The sequence below is a fragment of the Cavia porcellus genome, unplaced genomic scaffold, assembly GCF_034190915.1.
Source record: "Cavia porcellus strain 051 isolate PalLab524CR breed Dunkin Hartley unplaced genomic scaffold, mCavPor4.1 scaffold_33, whole genome shotgun sequence".
In the NCBI taxonomy this organism is placed as follows: domain Eukaryota; kingdom Metazoa; phylum Chordata; class Mammalia; order Rodentia; family Caviidae; genus Cavia; species Cavia porcellus.
Window position 1 is genome coordinate 20458666 of NW_026947516.1, and position 21545 is coordinate 20480210.

Here is a 21545-nt window from a genome sequence, read left to right on the forward strand (position 1 = left end):
TCTGACAAGCTAACAGAAATATATTCACGTTTGATGTTTTCTTAGTTTCTAGTCTCTCTCTCTCTCTCTCTCTCTCTCTCTCTCTCTGTCTCTCTCTCTTTCTCAATGGAACCCAGGGCCTTGTGCAAATGAGGTAATTGCTCTACCACTGAGCTATATTCCCAACCTTCCCAGTGAATCTTATATATGGAATTTTGTTTTCTGTGTAATGAATTACTTGAGTGGTGGCTGAGAACCAAATTCCCTTGGAGAGACATTACTTTCATTTTGTTTTCTGGAAAAAAATCAAGATTAAAATACATCATTTCTTGTCCCATCATTGTTTATTGCCCAATCAATGCCTAGCTCTTAAGATTCATAAAAAGAGGCAGAAAAAATAGCATAAGGATGGAGTCCATATTAATAACTTCCCCATTACTGGGACAAAATAAGTGACACCTGAAATTTAAAGTCAGAGAAGCTTATTTTATGTCATGGTTTTAGTGGGTTCAGTCCATGATTGGCTGGCTCTGAAACAAAAATGGCATGGTGTAAGGGTATGGTTGAGGGCAGCTGCTCACTCCATGATAGGATGAAAACAGAAAGATAAAGAAAGAGCCAGGGGCAAGAATACACCCTTCCATGTCATGCCCCTGATGACTCACCTCCAGCAAGCCCCACTAACTAACCACATCAATCGATCCATCCATCAATGAGTGTAGCACTCATGATTCAGTAAACTTCCAAAAGCCCCATTTCTGAACATATGAGGCATTTGGGGGACATTTTAGATCTAAGGCATAATATTTATTATGCCCTTGTCCCCCACCCCCCCACTCATATTCATCTCATTATACAAAATACATTTGGTCTACCTCTAAGAGTCACCAAGTCTTTAAATAGCTTCAACATTGCTGAAAAGGCTGACTAAAATTGCCCTTGGGACTCAGGGCAAGCTCTTTGCTGTGAGCCTCCGTAAAAATAAAAAAGAAATTGCATATTTCCAATATATATTTACATAGGGTAAACAGTCTTATTTCCAAAGTGAGGAATAAGGGAATGGAAAGGAATCAGACAAAAGAAAAACTGAAAAGTGGCAGGGCAAACATTAAGTCTTGTAGTTTCATGTCCAGTACTCAGGGCAAGTTATGGTGATATTTGAACTCCAAAGGCCTGGGCAGCCCTATTTCTCTCACATTGTTTGTTACAGCTCACATGGATTTTTTCTTGAGCTAGCTCTGGCCACTGCTCACAACTTTTCTTGGCTGACATTCCATATTCCTAGCATCTCCAGATTCTTGGGGTCTCTATTGCATCTCCTACTTCACTATCACATTTCCATGCATTGCTCCTTCAGGCCCACATTCCCTGGAATCACAGGCCTTCCTTTGAAATCTCAGTGGAATCTTTTATAACCCAATAACTGTATTCTGCAAGAAAAATTATTACCAAGTGGGTGATGCTAAGGTCTGCTGCCAACTTGAATAGGAGCCAGGTCCCCTTGGATCATGACTGCAGAGGCCTCTGAGTGCCTGGCTGGCTGAATTCAGGGGAACAGTTCTTCAAGTGGTCATAAATTAACAGGATACTTTAGGGCTCTCATCAAAGAAGTTTGCCCTTTTACAACCTTGAGGATGTATATGCCCAGTGCATGTATATGCCCATTTGCTAAGATGCTTTCAAGGCATCTTTCCTATTGTTACAATTCAAAATATTTGGTTTATTTTTAATGGATCTATACTTTTCAGTAACTATCTTGGTTACATTTTTCTTTTTGGTAGGGCAAAATACCCAATCCCCAAAATTAGGAAAGAAAAGGTTTATTTAGCTTACAGTTTTTGGAGGTACCAGTCTATAGTCAGCTGGTTCCAAGGCAGGGTAACATGGCTAAGGGACATCCATTCATGGCAGCTGCAAGAGACAAAACCAAAAAGGGCAAAAGGGAAAAGCACACCTCCTTTCCTCCCATATATTGTATGCTGGGTACCTGCCCCTGGGCAAGTATAGCACTGATACCACAAATCACAGTGCTAGACAATGAACCAATCACAAACACTAGATTCAGCTGTCTCCATGACTGCACGAGGCTTTGAAGGGGCATTTAAACACAAACCATAACAGTAACTCTGTTTTCCTTTGTCCAAACTTTGCATGTGCTTCTTTTCTGGCCAAGTTGAAAATTTTTCACATCTTTTCAACTTTGCTTTTTACTTCTGATTCTCACTATAGATCTGGCTAAAAGTGTCCAGAAGGCCAATGCCAGAGCCCTTGCAGTTTGCTCTGCCCAATTATTCCGCCACTCTTAATTTCATCCTCTTGCACAGTCTCAGGACAACATGGGCAAACATTTTGTAAACAGTTTTTTTATTTTTCTTTCTTTTTTCCAAAGTATAGCACACTATCTTTTGGTCCAATTGCTAATGGAATCCTTATTCCCAACTGAAACCTCCTGAACTTAGCTTTTTGCTATTTGTATTCCTAGTATCAGCATTTTTGTCTCCTGACCTCTAACCAATCAGTATCTACTTACAGCATTCTAAGGTTTCTGTAACCTGCATCTCTCACTGCTGTGGGATTCAGGCTCTTGGCTGAATATTCTGTATCTTTGGTGTTGTGGACAGATTTCCTGCAGTTTCTTATGTTAACTCTAGGTGACCATCATAAAACAATATTTTAAATTCCATGTCCTGATTTTAATTGCTCTCCTCACAACCCTATGTACAAGTTTCAAGATGTTAACATTTCCCAGATAATTTTTATGTGGAGCAGTTTGACAGCTTCCAATAGAGACAATGTTTTACTCAACATGTGATGCTACCTAGTAGTCATTTTCCTAGAAATGCTTTAACTCTATGTATTATTTGAAACTGATTTTTTCCAGAGTCAAGCTTACAACTCTTCAGCATCTGGCATCTAGTATTTTCTTATATTTGAAATTGGGGTACTACTGGCCCATTTTTATACTCAGTAATTTCTCAAAATCATCAGCAGTGCCTATGAGACTGTATCTACTGGTTTTTTCATTGCCATTTGAAGTAATTCAGTGAGATATAAGGTCATTCTCCAAATTCCTAGGATTGTCCAGATCTCTAGCTTGAGAAGGGAGGCAATGTCTAAAATGCATACTTCTAGGCTTTACTGATAATACCCAATTCCAAAAAGAGGTGGGCCTGAAAATCTGTATTTAAAATACAGACTTGAAATGAGGATGTAGCCTAGTTCGACAGCATTTGCCTATTGGCAAAGTCCTGCATGAGTCCAGATAAAAACCCAGAGGTCATAATAATGCCTCCCACAAGTCCAGGTGGAGGTCTAGAGCCCACAAGAAGGACTCATGCTAGTTTTTATGCATCTGTGCTGGGAAGGCCCAAAGGTTACCAGTGGGAGCTAGAAAGTCTATGCCAGTGGTGTGAAGGAGCTATGCTGATAGGTTGAGCATTCTATGCTGGAGCCGAGAAGTACACTCAAAACAAAGACCAGGACTGTCCTGAAAAGTACCACAGCCATCTTCAGCGACACAGAGGCCCTGAGCTTCTCCAACGATAAGCACAGTCGAGTACAGGCCAGGAAGCCAGTGTGACGAGTTCATCTTGGAGATTAGTTGGCATGTGTCTTTCTCTCTGGAGCCAGGAAGCAATGCTCGATGTAAGGATCAGAGCTTCTCCAGGAGACCCAATGGCTCAAACAACAACAATTAGTGAAACCCACAATGCCTCAACACCTCCCTTCTTCTCCAGTCTCTATGCTGGCAACTTTCTTCAGGTAAAACATCTATGCTCAGCACCATGGTGATTTAATTCCACTACTATTAAGTTGACTACCAGTTTTTAATCTATAACAATACTCAATTGCCACCCAATGCGAATTATATCAGAATCTCTAGAGATGGTATCTGGGAATCAGTGTTTTTTAACCCCCCAGAAATTGATCCAGTGAGGTGCAGGCTGAGCATGGGGGATTTTACAAGCTCCCTATATAACTAATATGCAGTAACTTGACAACTATAGGTCTACATGATGTCAGCCAAGTTGCTTAATTTCCTTGCACTTTGTATAAATACAAGGTAGTTTTAAAGGTCTCTCTCACTTATAAACATCTATAAGTTTTTAAAATTAAAAGTCATGCCAAGCCTATTCCCTCCTTCTTACCATCTTCCTTCTTTCCCTCCCTCCTTCCTTTCTTCTTTTCCTTCTCTCTTCTTCTTTAACAAATGTGCTTAGAGAGTGTAATAGATATATGTAGCCCTGAAGTGTACTCTGAACTCTAATACCACAGGCTAGTTATCCCTTTATATTTGACCTTACTTATGTTTTTTTAATCCAGTTAGAGACAGGAAAGACATGAAAGAAATGCCTATCAAATGTGGAAATCACTCAAAGTTTAGGAGAATTAATTAATTCAATACAAAGAAGCAGGCCTACTTCTGATTAGAAAATTTGTTTATTAGGGTTATTATTGTTTTCAAAATATTCCCATAGTTCAAATATTTTGTTTTTTGTTTAGTGCTGGGGATTGAACCTAGGACACCAGACAAAGGCTGTTCACAGAAGTAATTAAGGAAAATTTCCCAGGCATAGGAAAAGGAAATGATGTTCAGATGTATGAGGCATACAGAACTCCAGCCACCTACAACCAAAACAGATCTACACCCAGACATATAATAATCAAGATCCCAGAAATTCATCACAAGGACAGAATATTAAAAGCCGTCAGATAAAAGAAACAGATCACCTATAAAGGAAAATCCATCAGAATCATGACAGACTTCTCGACACAAACCATCAAATCAAGAGAAGCTTGGAGTGAAGTACTCCAAACCCTGAAAGAAAATAACCTCCAACCCAGATTGATGTACCCTGAAAACTGTCTCTCAAAATTAATGGAGAAACAAGATGGTTCCATGACAAAGAGGAACTGGGGGAATTCGTGACCCCCAATCAACCCTACAAAAAATACTGAAGGACATTCTAGAGAGAGAGAGAAAAAAAATACTAGGGTTTCAGAAACAGTGGCAGAGAGGCCTCAATGAATGCAGAAGACAGTGGAATGAAGGAGAAAAGTAGACAACCAATGGCAGAAAAACCGCATAGCAGAAATGAGGCAGAGATGGTTGGCCATAATCTCTAATATAGATGGCTTTGATACACTAACAAAAAGAAACACAGGCAGAGTATAGCAGGAGGTAGGGTCCATCGAGATGCTCTGCATAGGAAATATAATTAACCTGAAAGAGGGTTATGGACCAAAAATCAAATATGAGAAAACAATGCTGTATGTGACAGGGAACCAGAGAGAAATCGGGACAACTCGACCAGCACCTGCAGATAGATTGGAAAGACATGATACTTTTGTGCAGTAGAGAACTACTCAGCTATAACAAAAAAAAAAAAAAAACCTTGAGGCTTTTGTAGGTAAAGGAATACAACTTGAGATCAAGTCCAGGAATAACAAGGTTTGGAGCCATTTAGGTAGATAGCAGGTTGCCCTCCCCCAATCTAAAAACTGAGGGAGTTGGTGGGACCCAAAATGTGCAATGCACCCTGTGGGAGTGAAAAGGGAGGAATTGTCTAAAAAAGGAAGGCAGAGGATATTGTTAATAGTGTATCAGAATTTAAAGTCAACATTACTCTCACTGCTCTGTTTAGATGGATTATATTCTGTTCCAGTTTGTCTACTTGTACTAGATTTGAGGGCATAGATAGCTATCCCAAAAATAGCAGGATATGGTACAGTAATCATCCATAATTTCCTATTAACTTAATTTGTAGCCCTGTATAACTGTCTTATTATGACTGATCTTATTTGAATCTCATTTGTTAGATTGCTGTTTTGTATTAACTGATTTTATTTGAATCTGTAAGTTTGATAGTATGAAATCTGAGAGTAATAGGCAACTATACTGAAAATGACAAGATTTACTAGAATACCCACTCTGGTTTGATTATTACCTGCTTTTGAAGTGTTATAATGTCTCCAATGTTTCATATTTATTAATACTGTTATGTACTGCTATATTCAATTATACTATGCTTGGTGATATAGACAATTCTATTGAAGATGACAAGAGACATCATAGTAACCATTGTAGATCACCTTGTATTGTGATTTTATATGACTTTTTCGTTTCATGTTTTTCTAGGAATTTGTTTTGCTTTGTCTTGTTTTGTTTTCCCCTCTAATACAGAAAGGATAGATATACATGTAGAGACTCATGCATGCATAGAACTTATAAACAGTCTATGATAACTTATTATATAACACATGATGAAATGAACAACTACTTTGAAGAAAAAGAGACACTACAGTACCCAGTGCTGATTCCATAGCATCATGATGTGAAATCCAGCAATACTATTATTCTTTGTTCAGAATGATTTTAGTCTGTTTTGTTTAGTGTAATTTCAACATACGTGAAGGTGTGAACAACTATTTTGAAGAGAATGAGAGACATTATGGCAGCCATTGTTGACTTCCCTATTGTCTGGTCTTGAAGACCTAAAACAGCTTGAAGGCCTAAAACTGATCCTGTTTGGATCAGTTTTATACTATGCTGTTTTGTATGAATTCACTGTAGGTGACAATATAGACAACTATTTGGAAGAAAGCAAGAGACAATATGATAGTGAAGATCTCTGGTTGTCTTGCTTTGAAATTTATGTCTCTTACATTGTTTTTATATGTTCTGTTTTGTTGTGTTTAATTTTACCCTCTTTAAAATAAAAAAAGAAAAAAGAAAAATCCATGGAGTTACTGGAATTAGCCATTCAGCACCCCCACTAGGGAGTTTTGTGAGCGCATTGGAGACATTGGAGGAATAAGGCCTGGGGAGTTGGTTTAAAAATGACACTCATAGATTATGATTTCTGAATTTAGGGGAAGGTCTTGTGCTAACTTCTTTTTGAAAAACAAACTTAAACTTATCATGAGAAATATTGTGAAAAAAACTCACTTTGATTTGAATTGTGGGATGGTTGTTTAAATATGTTGCTTTTGTCTCACAGAAATCGCCAATTTGTGTTTTTAAAAGCCTAGGTAGATTTAATTACCTTGAGTTTAAAAGCCAAAACAAATTATGTCAGCTCTTCCATCTCCCATTCTCTGCATTTCAATTAGAAAATTGTAGCTCTTGCATTTCAATTTTTCTTTTCATTATTAGTGCTTAACTTTATACAGAACTTGATCTGACCTAGACATGAAGAAACTACGCTTTATGTGTAGCAAAATAAACAATCCATAGCTGCTCAGTAGCTGCTGCTGTGGTTTGGAAAATAAACCAGGACTAGATTATGTCTGATCATTTTCCATATCACATGATAAATGGCAAATCACAATAAGCATAATGTATCCTGCTGGAAAGCTCCTTGGCTATCATGTTGTTAACTCTTGCTTTTGTTTTCCTCTTTAGAATCTATACTTGAAGGTGATCAGCTGCGAGTGGCTCCTCAACACTAAGAGCGGGGACTTGTCACACTTCTTGGAATAAACAATTGAGTTCTTGAACATAATAAGATTTAGAAGCCATGGGCTGTGGGAATTCTTCACTGAACAACAAGAAATCTGAGCGAGGTGAGTTCTGGGAATGTGTCTGTGTTTATGAATGAAGAAGAGTGAGTGAGCCCCACTCACATTCTCTCTCCTCTTTTCTCATTTATTCCCATGGTTCTCGGGTTTCCCTGTGTGATTTTGTACAAGGCATAATCATTTGAACCAAACATGAAATATTAAATGAACTACCTGGGGAAAGATGGAGCTTTTAATTTATGATGTACCATAAAGTATTATCTAAGAGGTTCCTTATGTTTGACTTGATTTCAGTTTAAAATGTGCCAATATAAAATCCCAATTTGTAACACAGTGGTAGGGAACAAAAAAGACACTATAATTTATATATCTTTTTCAGTACTCTTACAAACAGCTGAATCCATACCTTTGTGACATTTAGTAACATCACTGAATTTTATTAGATCTTATAACTCAGTGATCACATTTTTTTGATCTGTTCAACATAGAACTTCATGAGATTTGCCTCGTGTCTTAAAAATATTCTAGGATGAATTTGGGAATTGCTAGGTCATATGTTTCCAAAAAAGTGTATCTTTTCTGAATAGATAACATCCCTCTTCTACTTCCATGTAAGTAGAGGTTTTTCAATGGAGGTACATTTTCATGGCTATTGAAATCCAGCTGAAACTCATTTGAACGTTTTAGGGGCATAGACTCTACCAGCAAATTAAAATAAAAGCAAGCTGGGACAATTATATGAATAATTGGCTTTTAAACTCCATTCCTTTGTTATGTATGTTGTAGATAATTAGTCAGGTTTAAAGCCCACATTTTGGTTCTAGAAGTTTATTTGAGCTTTAAGTAGAGTGTTTAGGACGCAGTGTACACTGCAGCCAGCTGTAATGGTGAACCTGTAGCTCATGAACCACAGGAAGCATGCAGAGCCCTCTCTGCGATGACATAACGAGTTGTACAAGTTTTTTTTTTTTCTACACTAAAACCTCAGTGTTTAGGTTTAATTGCACTGTTGGCATTTTTCAGTAAATAAGTAGGTTTTGAGTTGCAATCTGGGCCCTCAGTCTCCTAAAAGGTTCATTATTTTATAGTTATTACTGCAGGATGTTTTCCTTTGAGAATCCAGTGTTTTCCTTCCCAGCTAACTTATGCCAGTGAGTTAGCAAGCTCATCACTGTAAGCAGGAAAGGACATTGGTAAGGGCACTAATTCTCTCAAATTTTTAGATGTGTCATGAAACACAAAACAGATCTTTCAAAACCTCCAACTGAAATAATCCCTGGTACAGTAGTAATTTATTAACAAATAGTGAAGAGAATAATTATCTGTTGATATCTAGAGTTACACACAGCTCTTTGAATTTGGCCAGATTTCTTAGCTGAAAAGGTAGAACATAGAGGGACTGAGAGTGTAGTTCAGCTGATAGCTCAGTTCCCCAAAAGGTGCAATGCCCTGGGTTCAATTCCCCAGGACAGAAAGTTCTTAAAAAGACTAAATACAGCTTATGAAAGCAAATTATATTTCTTTTTGAAATGCTTTTCACCTTTTAATATGAGTATAAATAGAAATATTAGTTTAGAATATTGGTTGCTTTTTAAAAATAATTTATGGGGTGAAATTTGCATAAAATTAACCATCATAAAGCGAACAACTCAGTAGTGTTTAGTCTAGTCAAATATTGTGTAGCCATAATCCCTGTTGAGTTCCAAAACATTTCCATTACTCCAAAGTAAAATCCTTTATCCATTAAGCAGTTTCATTTCCAAGGGTCCCTTGCTAAGTTTAAAATTTGTGCTCATATTTTTCTGTTAAGATTTATAGTTTCAGTTCTTACATTTAGGTTTTTGGTGCATTTTGAATTAATTTTCACATTTGTGAGGTACAGTACAAATTCATTCTTTGCATGTCAATATCCAGTTGTCCCAGCACCATTTGCTAAAAAGACTTCTTTCTCCATTTAATGATTTTGGCACTCTTGTCAAAAATCAATTGACTGCAAATGTGAGGGTTTATTTCTGGGCTCAAAATTTTACTCTATTGATCTATATGTCTTTCGATGCCTGTATTAGTGCCTTGTTTACTGTAGTTTTATGGGCAGTTTTGAAATTGGTAGGAGCTCTTGAGCTTTTTTTCTCTTTTTCAAGATTGTTTTGCCTATTTTGTGTCCCTTTAGGATCAGTCTACCAATTTCTTAAAAGAAGACAGCTGGGGACTGGAGATACAGCTCAGTGTTAGAGTGCTTGCCTAGAAAGTGTAAGGCGCTGGATTCCATCTTTATTAACACACACACACGTACAAAGAAGAAGGAGGGGGCAACTGGAAGGTTAATGGGGATTGTGTTGAATCTACAGATGGATTTGGGGAGGAGGTCCTGCCATTTTAACAAGGAAACCATAAGACCCATGAACATAGGATGTACTTGTGTTTAGGTATTCTTTTCATAAAAGTTTTATAGTACTAAGTATAAATTTCACACTTCTTTAGGCTATACTAAACCTGATATTTTTGATGCTATGGTAAATAAAATTGTGTTCTTAATTTTATTTTTGGTTTATTCATTGTAAATGTATATAATCCTGAAAGGTTGCTAACCTCATTTGTTAGTTCTAATTGATTTTTAATGAATTCTTTACGAATTTTATTTATAGATGATGTCATCTGCAAATAGATAGTTTTACATCTTCCTTTCAAATGTCTTTAATTTTGGGGCTGGGGGTTTAGCTCAGCGGCATAAGCACCTGCCTTGAAAGCAGGCAGTCGTGAGTTCGATCCCCAGTACCGATAAAAAGGAAAAAGACAAAAAAAAAAAAAGCTTCAAATGTCTTTAATTTTTTTGTCTAATTATTCTGACTAGGTCCTCCACTGAAATGTTGAATAGAAATATGAGAAGGTAGATCCTTGTCTTATCCTAGACTTTGGACAGAAAACATTTAATCCTTCAGCATTAAGTATATAGTTGTGGCTTTTTGAATATGTATTTTTTTGTCTTTTTCATTTTTATCGGTACCAGGGATCGAACTCACGAGCAGGTGCTTATGCCGCTGAGCTAAATCCCCAGCCCCTAGTTGTGGCTTTTTGAAAGGTGCTTTATTTTTATCAGGTTGAGGAAGTTCATTCACACTCCTAGTTCATTGACTTTTCTAAATCACAAAATGCAGTTTAATTTTGTCAAAGGATTTTCTGCATGTATTGAGATGATCATGTGGCTTTTGTCCTTTATTTATTGGTATGACATATTACATTAGTTGAATTTCAGTTGTGAAACTAACATTGCATTTGTCGAATAAATCCCATTTTGTCATGTGTACAGATCCTTCTTATACGTTACTGAAATCAGTTTGCTAGTATTTTGTAGAGGAGTTTTACATCTATTTGTAAGAGGTATCAGTCTATAGCAGGGTGGCAAACTAATGGCATGTGTGTCATTAGTTTTTCTTTTAAGACAAAAGATGCTAATGCATGAGTTGTTTTTTTCTAACTTAAAACCTCAGTATCCAGGTTTAATTGCAGTGTTGGTGCTTTGTGATAGATAAGTGAATTTGGGGTTCCAGTTTGGGCACTTGTCTCTAAGAGATTTGTCATCACTGTTCTAAAGTTTTCTTGTGATGTCTTTGGTTTTGATATTAGGGTAGTAGTGACTTTATAAAATGAGTTGGAGAATATTCCCTTCTGTTCCATAGTTTGGAAGAGTATGGAAAGAACTGGTATGAATTGTTTAAATGTTTAGTAGATTTTGTCATTGGACCTTTCTAGGCATGGGGATTTCCTTCATGGGTAGTTTTTTGATTACTTACCCTATTTCTTATTATAACTCAATTCAGGTTTTTCTTATAATATAACAACTCTATTCAGATTTTTCTTTTTTCTTGAGTCACTTTTGGTCAGTTGATGTCCTTGTGGGAATTTATCAATGTCATCTATATTATCTAATTCATTAACATATACTTGTCTGGAGTATTCCTTTATAATTCTTTTTATCTTCCATTATCTCTTCTTGAATATGTAAATCACGGTTTATAAAGCTGACATAATGGTATGTATTTACCTTTATAGATGAACATTTTATTCGTAAAGTTTTATTCTTATTGAGAAGTTTAGGAAAATATAGAAAACCAGCTGGAAGTAACTAATAGTCACTCATCATTGTACTTCCCAGAGATAACAGATTCCAGGTGTCCCACACACACCCCACCTTTGGTATAATTACTGTAGATTTTTGATCATTTAAGTATTGGTTTATTATAGCCTCATTTGCCACATTATAATGTTATTATGTAAATATTTATCAAGTTGCTTCATAAACATCATTTTAGCCATTGCTAACTATTTAAGTTAATGGATAGGCCATAACATACTTAAATAGTCTTCTAATATTAGACCCTCTTTAAAAGAAAAAAACCAAATACAAATAACACTTTGAAGAATTTATGCAAAACTGTTTCCTTATTTTGCATTATTCCCCAAATCAGGTGATTATATATAAAATTACTGTGTCAAGGGCTATGAATATTTTGAAAGCTCTTGATAGAAAATAATAGCTATTATTTCCTGATTACTAGCTGTATCCTAGAGAGTACTCAACATATTCTGCATAATTTTACTTACTCCTTGTAATAAACTTGAGTAAAGTATTATTTCTATTTGTTTAGTTGAAGGAGCTTATTCTTAGCAAGGTAAGTACCTGAAAGGTTATACAAGTTTTCAACTTCCAGAGTTGAGCCCATAGAATTTTGACTAAAAACTGTTTCAGCTGCCAGCTATTATACCGTTTTATGCTGCCTCCTTTCATTTGCAGAGTGCTGTCTAGTTATTCTGGTCCTTTCACATACATTTCATCTTTACAACCTTGTGAAAGGTCATTCTCCATCTATAGAAAAGGAAACTGAGTCTTTGAAAGGCAAAATAATTTGTGCAAGAATACTTGGTCGAGAGGGTAAGAATTTGATTGGTATTTCTAGTGAACAGTCTAGTATTTTTTTTTTTTTTGTCTTTTTCCTTTTTATCGGTACCGGGGATCGAACTCACGACTGCCTGCTTCCAAGGCAGGTGCTTATGCCGCTGAGCTAAATCCCCAGCCCCAACAGTCTAGTATTAAGGGATTTTTTTTTCCTGCTTGGTCATTCAGTACCATCACTGAGTCTGAAATATGGCATCACTTAGAAAAACTGATCTACATATAAGGTGGATGTTATCCTCTTCTTGTGGACTGTCTACCTTTCCTTTAGAAGAAGTAACATTGATTTTGTACTATTATTGTTATTGTTATTTCACTTCTTTTGTGATATAACAGGTGAGAGAACACTAGTAATAATTGTCATTTATTGAGTTACTACTACATTCATTATTTCTCACCAAAACTTCTGGAGGAACCTTTAATTAGTATCATTTTTATAGATGAGGAAACTGAAACTTGAATTAAAGACTGTCCAAAGTTATACACTAGTTGGTGGTGGAACCTGAATTAGAGCCAGATCTGATAGATTCCAAAGTTCAAGCCCCTTCCAATGTACTACCTACACTTGGATAATTGGAATTTCTCTACATAACAGAAATTAAACTTGGCAATTTTGTTTTTCTAAACTTCACTTTGCACTTAAATTTTTATGCTGATGGGTTTTCAGTTAATAGTCTATTGCCTTTTTCCTCCTTGGAGTACTTTGAGAACACTAATATATTTTCTTTTATTTCTCCCCTTGAGATTGCTGAGAAATGCCTTTATTCAATTTATCTGAGTGCTAAGGAACCGGCAAAGACTGTACCTTCTTGGCTTTGAAGTTCGGTACTTAAGCTATGACAAATGGAAAATTTCGCTAATAGAGACTGTTCTTATTACAAGTATTTATTCTTTATTTTGTAATATAGAAATCACTAAATAGCCAACCAAATATTTCTTTAAGTCTTGGTAATATTCTCAGTAAATATCTAGTTAATGTAGTTGTTTCAAAATCTAACAATTAAAACATTCACAACCACTTGGGAGACCCCATCTGGCCATTGTCAGCCTATGTCCTCTTACCTTTGGCTCCCAATTTTAAATCTCTTATTTCAATTTGGGACCTTCATGGAAAAACAATGAACAATATTGTTTCCTTCACCTTAAGTGATCCCTAAAGAATTTTCTCAAAGTTTAGAGAATCCATTGTTATTCTACTCATTATTGGCTCTTTCCTCAGTTATAATTTCCATTAAGCAGTCTTTACTGGCACCGTGGGATATAAAGGAAATGATTGTGTGCTGGAACCTGCCTCATTTACCTCCTCAATGAAATGCTGACATCAGATAAGATTCTTCTTAAAGTTTTTCATCACTCAAATATTTATTTGTATGTGCCATATCTGGGGTGATGCAAAGGGGGTCCTTGCTTTCCCCTTCTTCCTCTCCTGCTCACTGCCCTAGATGTGGCCTGTCAGTGTTGTGACATGTTTATGCTCAAGTACCTTTCTTCTTTCTTTTCTTTTTGTTAAGATACTGTCTTACTTACCTTTTACTCATTGCTGAGACAAAATACCTGGAGCCCAAAGTTGGGGAAGGAAAGGTTTATTCCTTATAGTTTTTGGAGGTTTCAGTCCATACGCAGTTGGCTCCAAGGCAGGGTGGCATGGCAGGGCCGCAGTTCATGGTGGCTGCAAACAGCAAGGAAGAAACAGGAGAGAAAGAGAGAGAGAGAGAGAGAGAGAGAGAGAGAGAGAGAGAGAGAGAGAGAAAGCCTTCTTCCAACCATTACATTGTATGCTAGCTCCATCCCTAGGCGGGTATAGCACTGACACCATCAATCCAAGCGCTAGACGATGAACCAATTACAAATGCACAATGCAAACGCATGAGGCCTGTGGGCCACCAACATAAACCATGACAGATACATATTTTTCACATGTTTATTTTGTTTTCTCTCCAACTTAGTGTTTTTGAAAATTATAAATCTACAAAGAGGATGAAATAATGGTACTGCATAATGAACACCCATATACCCTTTACTTAGATTCACCAGTTAACATTTTGCTTGTCTGCCTGTCTTCCTTCCTTCCTTCTTTCCTACCTTTCTTCTTTCTTTCCCTCCCACTCTCCTCATCTTTTTCTTCCTCCTCCTCCTCCCTACTCTCTTCTTCTGTCCCCTCCATTTGATAATAAACTGAAGACATATTTTCCTGTTATGTCTTCATCATGACCTCCCAAAGGAGAGATATTCTTTTATATAGCTATATTACTAGATCACATTGAAGAAATTTAATGTCGGTAGAGTAAAATTATTTACATATAGGTGACATTACATTCAGAATTTTCTAGTTGCCTGTAATTTCTGTCTTTTGCCTGTTCAATTCCAACCCATAGAAAATGATCTGACAAGTTCTTAAATGACCTCAAATTCTAAAGGAGCATGTCAATACTGATTTTGCTTAACTTCCTGGCAGTACTTGGCACTCTCGTGAACTTCTTAAAATACTTGTCTTTGGCTCAGTAGCAACACATTCTCCTGGTTTTCTTTCTTAGGTCTCCACTTAAATTGTTTATGCAGCCTTGACTTTCTCCCAATGTTGGGGTTCCTCTGGACCCACTTATTTTGCCACTATAATGCTCTCCCAGATAATTTTAACTCCATAGCTTTGGATAGTGTCAGTGTGTCAAGAGTACTAAAACTTTATTTTTGATCCAATTTACATGCTATGACCCTGGTTTATAGGGAATCACTTTTAAACCAGTATTTTTCTTTGTAAAACTGTTATTGACTACTTAGGCTCATGTGCTTATGTTCATATGCCCACTCCTGACCAAAAAGGAAGCCAATATTTAGGTAAAAAGAAAAACGGATTTATTCAAAGCTAGCTCTGAGGACATGGGGGACCTATTTGTCTCAAATCACCATCTCACCTTTTACAGGTGGGTAAGGGCCTTTTATAGTAAGAGACAGGAGGGTGGAGGGAACAGAGACAGCTGATGCAAATCTGAAGGAATTGCTTTATCACTGTTAACCATCTGTAGTCCATTGTTTCCCTTCTTGTGGAAAGGAAACTCGGGTCCAGGTTTCCTGGTGTTGACATTTATATATTCTATTCATTCTGAGTAGAGCAGAGGTTGAGGAAACTGTTTATCTCCTACGCCTAAGGAAGCCACTAGTCTCTTAACAGAAAACAACCCTAAGTTTTGCTGGTTACAAAAGGAAGCTACTTTCTTCATTTGAAATTGTCACCCCTCTCAATAATGCTTAATCATTCATTTTTTGTATGATAATGTTGGGGGTAGTAGAGTCTCCTTCCAGAGGTGGTTTCTAAGAAGAGTCTTGTCTTGAGGAAAGACTTGAACAAAACAAGCACACAAGGCAATGAGGTTTTACATGTATTAAAGGTAGGAAAATGGACATGCTATCCAGAGCAAATTTGGGCCAAGAAAAGTAGGGAGAAAAGTACACTCTACAAGTGTGAGAATGGACTACTGTGAAAGAGAGAACACAGTAGCAGAGAACTCAATGCCAACTGTTTTTTTTTTTTTTTTTTTTTTTTTTTTTGTATCTTCTCCTTCTCAACTGCTATCAGGTCTAGGCTGTTCTATTGAAAACTTGCACAAATTCTAGTGAGAATTGTAGACAGTATCCTCTGATTCCTCATGCAGCGCAGTGGAAACGGTTCTGTTCTGGGCCTTTGCAATTAACAGAACCCATCCACTTCTCTTGCCAGTCTGCCATGCCCTAATCGCCTGCCTCATTAATGTGTTGGCTTTGAGGCATGAGTAGGGTTGATAGTACAAATATACTTATTGTCTGTGTGGAAAAGCAAAGAGTAAAAACCAAGCAAGACCTAACAACTTTTTTATTCTGTATACTAATTAAATACCTTTTTCTTTATTTACTCTATGGTTAGTCTAACTTTGCTTTTAAAATTTCAATTATTTTGAGACACTGATAGGGCCTATTTAGATATCTATTATAGAATCATGAGTGTTTAGAAGGAACAAATTATTTTTTAAGGGATATGGTATTCCATCTCTCCATTTAAATTATTTTCCCATCTTCCTGCCTTTACTAGGCAATTCATACAGAATCAAACTTTATAGTTGAATCCTGCTAATTATTAGAAAATCCTAGCAGAGAGACATATTTCATCTCTGTAAGAAAGGGCAATACCTTTGTCCCAGTTACCAGTTATTTTTCAAAAAGAACATTTACACACTTACGGTTTCATATTGTATAGTTTAGTTATTGTGAGTAGGCATTCAGGGTCGCCTAAGGGTAAGGTCAGATAAAAGAAAAATAAAATAGCCCACCCAGATTAAGAGTTAATTCAAACAGCTAAGCCCCGCTTAGAGATGCAAAGGTAAACACAAGACAAAGGATAAAAGCTACAGTATAAAGGAAGAAAAGGACCTTTCCTTCCAGGAAAAAAAAAATAGGCTAAGTTAGTTAAAGGGTTTAACAGTTCTTCAGTACTCCACTAAAAGATAACACTATAAAAACAAGACAATCAGTTTCTTTTTAAACTCTTGAACTCATTTTCTTTGAATCAAGCTCCCTACAATCTACATGAGACTGAGGCAAAGAAAATATGTTGGACATCTTCTTCTCTTGATGGGTATCCACTGAGAAATTTCTTCTTATTATTATTATTTCTAATAAACATTTTCCCCAAATTCCACCTTTTATCCTCAAATTTATCCTTCAATTTTCAGAGACAAAAGCCTTGAGTTTATACAAAATTAACTGTGACAGTATAAACTTTTTTTTATTTTTAGTACATGTGTCAGTACTAACTTTATTATCTGCAAAAGACAAAAATTAAATTCTGATTGTATTTGACCTTGGATGAACAAATGTGGCAATATAACAAATTAGTAATTAATAACAAAAGAGACATAAAACAGAATTTCAGTCAAGATAATTTTTATGAATAAAGATTAAAGGTCATTACTGAATTGTTGAATAGAAAGTATTTCTAAGGAGAAAATATTTTAATAATTTAAAATGACATTAATATTTTTACATAGCGAAGTTTTTCTATATTCTGAAGAATATAATAGTTTTAAGACATTGATATCTTGACAGACAATATTGATTCTTTTAGAAAATTGGCAAAAAATAATATGATAGGGAGGTCACAGTTACTTGTAAACTGAGCGTTTTTCTGAGATGGTTTATACTTAGTTACTGCCTCACTGCTGAGACACAATACCAGACACCCACAACCCTAAGGAGCAAAGGTTTATTTTGGCTCTCAGTTTGTAGAGGTTTCAGTTCATAGTTGGCTGGCTCCAAGGCAGGGCAGCATGGAAGAGGGGCCTGGCAGAGAAGTGGCTCTTGGCATGGCAGGTAGGAAGCAAGGGGGAGAGAGAGAGGGAGAGGGAGAGGGAGAGAGAGAGAGGGACAGAGAGAGAGAGGGAGAGAGACAGATCAGGGGAGATAGATTTTTCTAGACCATGCCCAAGTGATCCACCTCTGACCAGGCCTCACCTCCCAACATTACACCCAGCCATAGACTCATCAACATGCTAATCTACTTAAGAGTATTATGCCCCCATCATACAATCACCTCCAAGGACCTACACCTACACCTAATAGTACATGAGGCTTTTGGGGGATATTTGGTTATTAACCACAACAGTTTATTATTTCTGTATTGTATAGATAAAGCTTCACATTTCCAGAACTAGTGATATAGCCAAAAAGTATAAGTGTAATGAAAATCTTCATAAAAGGGCTTGGACTTGAAATGTTAAAAAATTAGGTGTTAAAAAATCCTAACCCTAATAAATATAGAAAGAATGAGTTGGAAAAATATCTTTTGGGTGACCATCATAGAAATAATTGTTTTAAGCAAAAATTGGTGGTTATTCTGGAGAACAGATTGTATTCATAGTGTCAAAGCTTACTCCTGTAAATTGTTTGTTAATTGAAAAGTGTTTGACAATAGTTCTCTATGTGGATACCACCTTTGCTAACTGACTCAAGGTAATAGTACCAGTACTCAAAGTGATTAGCATCATGTACCTCTTGATGTAATACGTTTAGAAGAACCCAATGCTGATCATGCTGAATATATAATTTGAAGCTAATCATGAAGAAATAGCATAAAGATTCAAACTGAGGGATATTTCAAACTGAGGGACATTTTTGACTTGTATTCGTCAAAGTTTTCATTCTTATTAAAGAGAAAGAGACTGAGGAATTATTTTAGAATAAAGGAGACTAAAGAAATTGCGATTATATGTGTGGAAAGAAAGAATGCATATATGGCAAAAAATCATAGTTGTACTATTATTACAATTTTTCCCCATACATTTGAAAATATTTTGAAGTATGAAGAAGTGCTAATTCACGTTTGTTGTCGCAATTTAGGTTTATGCTTTTTGAGGTACCATTTTTCACCCAGCTCTTGTTTTGGTGTTCACTAACTTCCTTGTTCAATGAAGGCACTCTCCAAATCTCAGCATCATCCATCATATCTTCACTATATGTGTGAATAATGTCAAAAGGCATTGGCATCTTAGATCCTTGGTCCCTTAAATTCCAGTATCCCTCTCCAACTCGCAAATTTAGTTGTTCACTTCCATTTTCTGCCCACACCATCTACTTCTGAAGTCTTCCTGTTTATCGTCCTATTCTCATCTCTTATTCACCATTGAAACTTCCGTGCCTTAAACCTGTTCTACATATTCCGTCTCTCAACCCACTCTTTTTTTTACTTTCTTGATCATTCATCTTTCCCTATCTTCTATCAACTGTCACTTGAACAATTTAATGGAACACCCATAGTAATATTTTAGGCTGTGTACAGAGAAGTAAAGGTGAAATGTTCAATGTTCTGGAAAAAAATTGCTAGCAAACTTTGCTCAGCTCGTTGATGGAAAAGCCAAATATATTAGTGGTTTGACTTGGATTTTCCTACAGGAATAATTCTGTTTTGTTTTGTTTTGCTTTTACTTTTACTTTGAAGTCTTAGGGTTCAAACCCAAGGCTTTGCACATGCCAGGCAAGCACTCTCCCACTGAGCTACATCCCCATGACCTGACTTATTTACTTTTTTTTTATTTAAAGAGAAAGAAAGGACATAAAAAAACAAAGCAGTAAAAGGGTACAAGTAATACAGAATTTCAAGAAAAAATATACAGTAAGGAATCACCAGTTAATAGGTTATATATTATCTTCCCAGAAACAGTTGTCCAAATTATAAAATTAAAGCATATAAAGTGGACATTCATACAGTGAAATTGGAGACAGTTCCATTCAATGATCAACAAAAGCTCAGTAATATGGTTTTCCATCCTACACACTCGAACATACCTGCGGTTGTATCCCTTAGTCCACCTTCCTTTCCTCTCTTTTTTACAATAACAATTACACTTTTGGGGTTTTATTACTCCCACAGTTCTTATTACTTTTTTTTTGAAGAGAATAAAACCAAACGTGACTAAGCAATACAGAGTCAGTTAGAATAGAAGGATGGGCATAGTACATGATGCAAAAATAGAATACCAGGTGATCAAAAGTGGTTACCATTGTGCCTCTTGCTATTTTTAAACTGAGTTGCCTATATCATCAGGTATAATAGAATTGATCAAAACAGTACAGACCAAGACCAATAAAACCTACACTGGAGACCTTACAGGACTTCAAAAAAAGATAATAGTCAATCCATAATGGGCATCATAGTATATCTTATTGCCTTCAAAGTGGTTGCCTATACCGTCAAACTTGATACTATCAAACAAAATAGAATATATAATAATCAGACAGAACAAGATGGGGAGAGCAATACTGGGGTTCAAGTCAGGTTAATAGGACAACAAAAAAGTTACTATAATATGTCCCGCTATTTTTTAATTTAGTTTTCCCTTAATTAAAAAAATGAGAGAAAATAGATTGATTTTTAAGAAAAAGGGAAGATTGAGATAAGGGAGGACATTGTAATAGAACAATGCAGGGCAAAACCGAACAATTCAAGCATTATTGTGTTTTACCACCAGATAATCTAACATAGTAGTAGTCGCCATAGTGCCTCTTTCCTTAAATTATTTGAGTGTAACTTCGTATGCTACAATATTAAGCATATCAAGACAGTGTAAAGCCATTCAAGAGAATGAAAGAATTACAGGGCATTTAGAACAGCTAACAGAAAATGATGAACGGTTTCTATATTATCTCTTTGCCCATAAAAATTTTTGTTTATATTATTGCATATAGTGAAATATAGTAAGATACAACATGTTAAAACCAGTGGAAACAGATGTACCACAGCTTGATGGGACTTCAAAACAAGATGATAGTAAATCAGCACTAGCTTTTATGTTGTGTTGTTTTCTTCAAAATAGCTATTCGTACTATCACAGATACTAAAATTGAACAACCCAGGTTAAAACCATTGCAATTAATGAGTGACAACTTTATATGGCTTCAAACCAATATGATTGGGAATCATGATCACCACATACTTTTATGTATTCTTATCATTTCTTACACTAGGGAAACTATTTGGTATTTATACATTTGAGTTTGATTTAGTTCACTTATGAGTATGGTCTCAAGCTGCGTCCATTTATTTATAAATGTCTCAATGTGATCAGTCTTTACAGCTGAGTAGTACTCCATTGTATAGAAATACCACAACTTTTTTATCCATTCTTCAGTCGATGGACACTTAGGTTGTTTCCAAGATCTGGCTATTACAAATTGTGCTGCTATAAACATGGGTGCACATATATCACTGTGGTATGATGCTTTCAGTTTTCCTGGGAATATGCCTAGAAGTGGTATAGCTGAGTCAAATGGGGCTTCCAGTCCCAGTTTTCTGAGAAATCTCCAGACTGACCTCCACAATGGTTGCACTAGTCTACACTCCCACCAACAGTGCAGGAGAGTTCTTTTTACCCACAGCCTCTCCAGCATTTGTTGTTGGTGGTTTTCTTGATCTTGGCCATTCTTTCAGGAGTGAGATGAAACCTCAGTGTGGTTTTAATTTGCATTTCTCTAATGACTAATGATGATGAACATTTTTTCATGTATTTATTTGCCATTTGTATTTCGTCATCTGAGAATTATTCATCTCAGGTACCCACTTTTGGATTGG

The 21545-nt window shown here is 36.2% G+C and overlaps 1 protein-coding gene across 8 annotated transcripts in view; it reads left to right on the forward strand.

Moving 5' to 3' along the window:
• The window catches only part of Ppef1 (protein phosphatase with EF-hand domain 1), a 152838-nt gene that overhangs the window by 24944 nt on the left and 106349 nt on the right, over positions 1 to 21545 (forward strand). For all 8 annotated transcript variants that reach the window (XR_002790360.2, XM_013148907.3, XM_063242707.1 and 5 more), the window contains one exon: positions 7385 to 7545. Coding sequence is in view for 7 of the 8 variants with exons in the window: in XM_013148907.3 (XP_013004361.1) it covers positions 7500 to 7545 (46 nt within the window). In the remaining variant the exon portion in view is untranslated. The remainder of the gene's footprint in view (positions 1 to 7384; positions 7546 to 21545) is intronic.